The sequence below is a fragment of the Otolemur garnettii genome, unplaced genomic scaffold, assembly GCF_000181295.1.
Source record: "Otolemur garnettii isolate 467f Iridium unplaced genomic scaffold, OtoGar3 scaffold00145, whole genome shotgun sequence".
Lineage (NCBI taxonomy): Eukaryota > Metazoa > Chordata > Mammalia > Primates > Galagidae > Otolemur > Otolemur garnettii.
In genome coordinates this window covers 3,042,583-3,047,301 of record NW_003852540.1, presented here as the reverse complement: position 1 = coordinate 3,047,301, position 4,719 = coordinate 3,042,583, and the positions used below count along the sequence as shown (strand labels likewise).

The following is a 4,719-nucleotide window of genomic DNA, read 5'->3' as shown; positions in this document are numbered from 1 at the left end:
AGCCGGGGGCTCCCAACCTGTGTCTCCCGGCAACCTGGCTGGTGAGGAGAAGGTGTAGCCGTGGTGAAGTTGATCATTGACCCTGTGTTGTGTCAGACTTCCAGGGCTGGAAAAATAATGTTAACGGGGAGCTGACCCCAGCCTACTTCTCCGTCCCCGCACAACGATCCTTCTTCGGACCAGGGAGGGGGAGCGGGGAGGTGGAAGGTAGCATTCCCCCTAATCAAAACGCTCCCCACTGCAAGGGGGCCTGGGCCGGGGAGCTCAGAGCCGGGAGGGCGGGCACCGGGCTCTAGGCGCGGGGTGTCCCTCTAATTTCCTGGTACCCTTGCCCTGGGGCGGGGGAGACCGGCGGTGGCCGCGCGCAAAGGCAGTTTCACTTGGACAGAGGACGCGTGTTTCCTCTCGGTGCATGTTTTTTCTCCCTCTGTTTTAAAGACAGTGACAGCATCGGAGAAGTATCCCGGCGGGCCAGGCTGGGAAAACGCGTCAGCCGCCTCTGCCTGGGGCGGGAGCCGGTGGCCGGCCGACAGGGGCGCGGGGCGGAGGACGAGGGGGCGCAGAGGAGGGGACCGAGAGAGAGAGGGCGCAAGAAGGGCAGCCGGGCCAGCAGGGAGGATACCGAGGAGCGAGGCAGGGGGCGAAAGCCGGCGCCGAGTCCCCGGGAGCGCCGGGTGTAAGCCGGCCGCCTCAACCGCCGAAGCCACCCGCGCCGCCCGCGCTCTGGGCTAGCCGGGAGCCGGCGGCCGGGGCGGAGAGGCGGGGCCGGGGCGGGGTCCCCGCGCGGGCGGCGAGTCTGAGTGAGAGCCGGCAGCCGCGGGCCCGGGCCGCGCCCCGAGCGAGCCTCGGAAATGCCTGCGCCGGGGGAGCGGACGCCAGCCGCCCCGCGGGCCCCGAGGAGAAGCTGAAGGTCGTTGGGAAGTGAGCGCCCAGTCACCTGACCCCCAGAGCGCACCTAGGCGGGGCGGGGCCCATGAGAGGCGGGCGGCCGAGGGCCGGGGCGCGGGCGGAGGGGCCGGGTGCGGGCGGCGCGGAGCGCGCTGAGCCAGGGCAGCGGGGACGCGCGGCGGGCGGGCGAGGGCGCGGCCGGGCACCGCCGGCGGCCTCGCCATGTCCCAGCCGGCAGGGAGGATGCATTGCCGAAAGGCGGGGATCCGCGCCGCGGTGGTGCTCATCGGACTCCTGCACAAATCCCGAAAACAGAATAAAGAGAAAAGGTATGCCTGGCAGCGCCGCCTCCCCTTTCCCTTGCTCTCGTGCTAAATCCCAGTTTTCTTTGGGGTGGACTTTTCAACGGCTATTTGGGTCCGTTTGGGATGGAAAAAAGCCTCCTCTCCAGGCGCTGTCGTGGTGACCAAGTCCGGAGCTTAGTCCGAGGAAACCCAGGCAGGACATTGGCTGAGCCGAAGGGCGGCTGGGAGGGATTCATCTCCGACAGAGGGACACCAAGTCCTTCGCCCCCAGACCCTGCATTTGCAGATCGCGAGGCTTTTCCCAAAGCCTGCAGTTTGGGAAGCCTTGATCCAGCCGGGGCGGCAATCCCGGCTCAGCCGGGGCAGCTCAATGCGCGGTGTTGCCATTTGCTTCTCTGCAACTTGGCTGAGCCCGCGAGGTGCCCGCCTGGCCGAAATGCACTTGCTCTGCGCTCGGGCTGCTAGCAAGGAGCAAGTTTGGAGGTTGCACGGCTGCCCCCACTCCCCGCCTTTTCCTGCGCCCCATCACCTCGTCTCTGTTGTTGGGTTTTTCTATCTTTGACTCTCCGCCTTTCCTGGGTTTGCTCTTCTGCTTGCTTCTGGGTGTTGAAAATCGTTTTCTCGACACTTTGGACGACGTGTGTGGTGAGAGGTGTGGGATTTGGGGTGGGCAAAGGAGGTTCCAGGGCACCGTCCTGCATTCCAGCCCCCAGCTGTAGGCCTGACATCCCCCAGACCCCAGGGAGCTGCCTGTGCAGGTAGTTGGCACAAAGCCTCCCTCTTCTCCTAGGGTACATGGCAGAGCCTCCCAGCAACTAGGGCAGAGTGGGGGACATTGAAGCTGCCAGGATGCGGTGGCCCTGCTGGATCCTAATTTGCACAGGAGTTTTTGGAGTAGTTAGTGCTGCACTCTGTGTAAGACAAAGGCTACAGAGACACCTGGGTGGTGAAAAGCAGCCCCTGGATTTGCCCAGAAGCTGGGTGTACCTGGGGGAGGTGGTGGGCAGTGAGGGGGAGGGACTTAGAGGAGCTGGCATTCGTTCCCCTTGTGGTGAGGTTGTCTGTCATCCCTATTGTCCTTCCTTCCCATGATGTAGTCTAATAAGATAGGATGAAGCTGTAAAATGACTTAAAGTGGTTAAGCATAAAATAACATTGAGTCACCTAGTGAGAAAGTTCTTCCCTTTTCACTTCTCTACTAATTCTTGTGATTTCTTCAAGGATAAAGTTTCAGAGTTGGTGCTAGTCAGGCTTTAACACCTTCCCCCCCGCCCCCCAATCTTCGTTTTGTAACAAACAGAGGGCAGACCTCTGGCTCAGGCATCTGAGTGGTGAGCAGTACCTGCCTATAGAGCTTAAAGGTTATCTTGTTTTTATACTATTTATTATTATCGGCAGTGGTACTGGTTTTTACACTTGCGGTGATATAAAGCATCCCTATCAATTAAATGTATGAAGTCGTAAGAATGAGTCTATTGAATAGATGTAGTAGTAATAATAATACAAATGGTATTGAATATGGCAGAAACCCTGCAGGTGATCTGGGAGTGGCTGAGGCTAGGGACACTTAATAAAAGCTGTCGTCAGAACTCTGGAGCTCAGCTCTGAATGCTGGGTTTTGATTCTCCTCTGTCCCTTATTGTTTAGCATTTTATCTGTAGAGGAGGATGAACAAGCCAACTCTCTAAAGTTAGAAGGATAGATGAGATTGCAGGTCTGAGACAACTTGGGTCTGCTTTGAGGGACGAAAAGGAGAACATACCTGATAGATGCCTCGCATCGGAACAGTTCCCAGCTTTGAGTACAGAAGGAGTGGTGAGGTGGACAAGCCCCTGAACAGGGAGCTAGAAGTTTTAGTCCTGTTGACTATGATGTGATGATATAGGTTTAAAGTCCCTAAGGCTCAGTTTCTGCTTCCACACAAAGGGTTTGTGAGGCTCAACTGAGATATTGTAGGTGAAGATGCAACTGAAGGGTATGAAGTGCTGTGCAAGGATGAAGGGGGTTTGATCAGAACTGCTTTCATTTTTCTCTGACTGGGTATGGGTCAAGGAGGCAGCTGGGCAGGCCTGGGGGGATGCAGTGAGGCACAGGGAAGGACCTAGACAGAGACAAGGGGTGGTTGGGGCCAGGGCGCCCCAGTCCCGTGGTGTCTTGTCTTTCTTCACTGTACTCTTCCCTGCAACGCAGGCAGGCATGAGTGGCCTTCCCAGCCCTTGGCTTCATTGCATTCTTCTGTTGCTCCAGCGATGCTGAAGGCTTTCACCAAGGGCTTAACCTACCCAAGGAGAGAAAGGAATTGGTTTCATCTTGGTCCTAAATCTAAATGATCTTTGCTTCTCTTGTGTATGGTGTTTCTTTGTCTTTAAGCATCTGAAATTAGTGCAGTGAACACTATTGACCCTTGCTCTGCAGGCACTGGCAGCTACAGAGGCAGGGAGCTGGGAGGTTAGGGGCTGGAGTAGGCTGTAGCTTCCAGCCTCACTAAGCATTCCTCAAACTCCATGCTGGGTGTTAAATTTGCTGAGTTCTTTCTTCATCCCTCTCTCATCACAGGGTCAGATCAGATTCAGGCCTCTCCTTATCCTTCCAGGAGGCCTGATCATTTCATCGATCTTCCCAGCACCTCTAATTGACAAGCTTGTGCAGATAAGACTCTTGGCTCTTAGCCTTAAGGGTTGAAATGGTTGCATGTGGCTTGCAGTGATGGCCCAGTGATCCTTGTCAACCTCCTACTCTCTCTAGGCTACTTAGAAATATTGCATATTAGGGGAGAGGGAAGTGTACCGGGGATGATGGGAATGAGGCAGATATGAAACAGATATCCCATATAGGTCCAGAACCAGGAGACTCCCAGGTGCTCTCAGTAGTTCCTGAGAATTATCCAAAAACTGCAACCTCAGCTTGCCTCTTGGAGAAAGGCTCATCAGCCTCATACTTGACCGCTCTCTACCAGAGCTGTGGGACAGCCTGGGGGTCTGCCTCTTTCTGGCCATCTTCCAGTGTTACTGTGAAACAGGACCCTGCAGAAGCAATGATGTGTCTGAGAGGGGACTGGATTAGAGCCTGGTTCCCAGGAGGCACCTGCATGCATCCTTTCTTGGGGACTGCAATTTGGAAACCACTGTAATGATTGTGCCTTTAAAGTGTTGGATTTTAAGAGCATGGTTTCTTAAAGATGTGGCAGATGAGAGTAAGGTCCTGAGCGCTTCTCAGTGGTGACAGAAGTGGGTGGTAAGGAGCTTGGTCCCTTGGGGCGTGGGGAATAAGCACCTTTGGTGGGAAAGTTGGAGTCAGAGGAACACAATCAACATATATATGTTCTGGGTCACACTCAAGTGTGGGTGTGATTTTCTGAACCACAGAGAGGTCAAGTAGCAGCATAAAAGGAAAATAAATCTACTTCTTATGGGGGGTAGTTATTTTGGGACAGCTCCCATCCATTATGGGGTTCATGAAGAGGAAAATTTGGGTTTATCATTCAGCAAGTACTGACTGGCAGGCTCTGGGGACAGAGTGAATCTAA

General features: G+C 55.4%; 1 protein-coding gene across 1 annotated transcript in view; it reads left to right on the top strand.

Moving 5' to 3' along the window:
* The first annotated feature begins 1,110 nt into the window (after window positions 1-1,110).
* Window positions 1,111-4,719, top strand: part of RAP1GAP2 (RAP1 GTPase activating protein 2) — a 151,883-nt gene continuing 148,274 nt past the window's right edge. Inside the window, exon 1 of the mRNA XM_012810908.1 lies at window positions 1,111-1,217. Within this exon, the coding sequence (XP_012666362.1) occupies window positions 1,111-1,217 (107 nt within the window). The remainder of the gene's footprint in view (window positions 1,218-4,719) is intronic.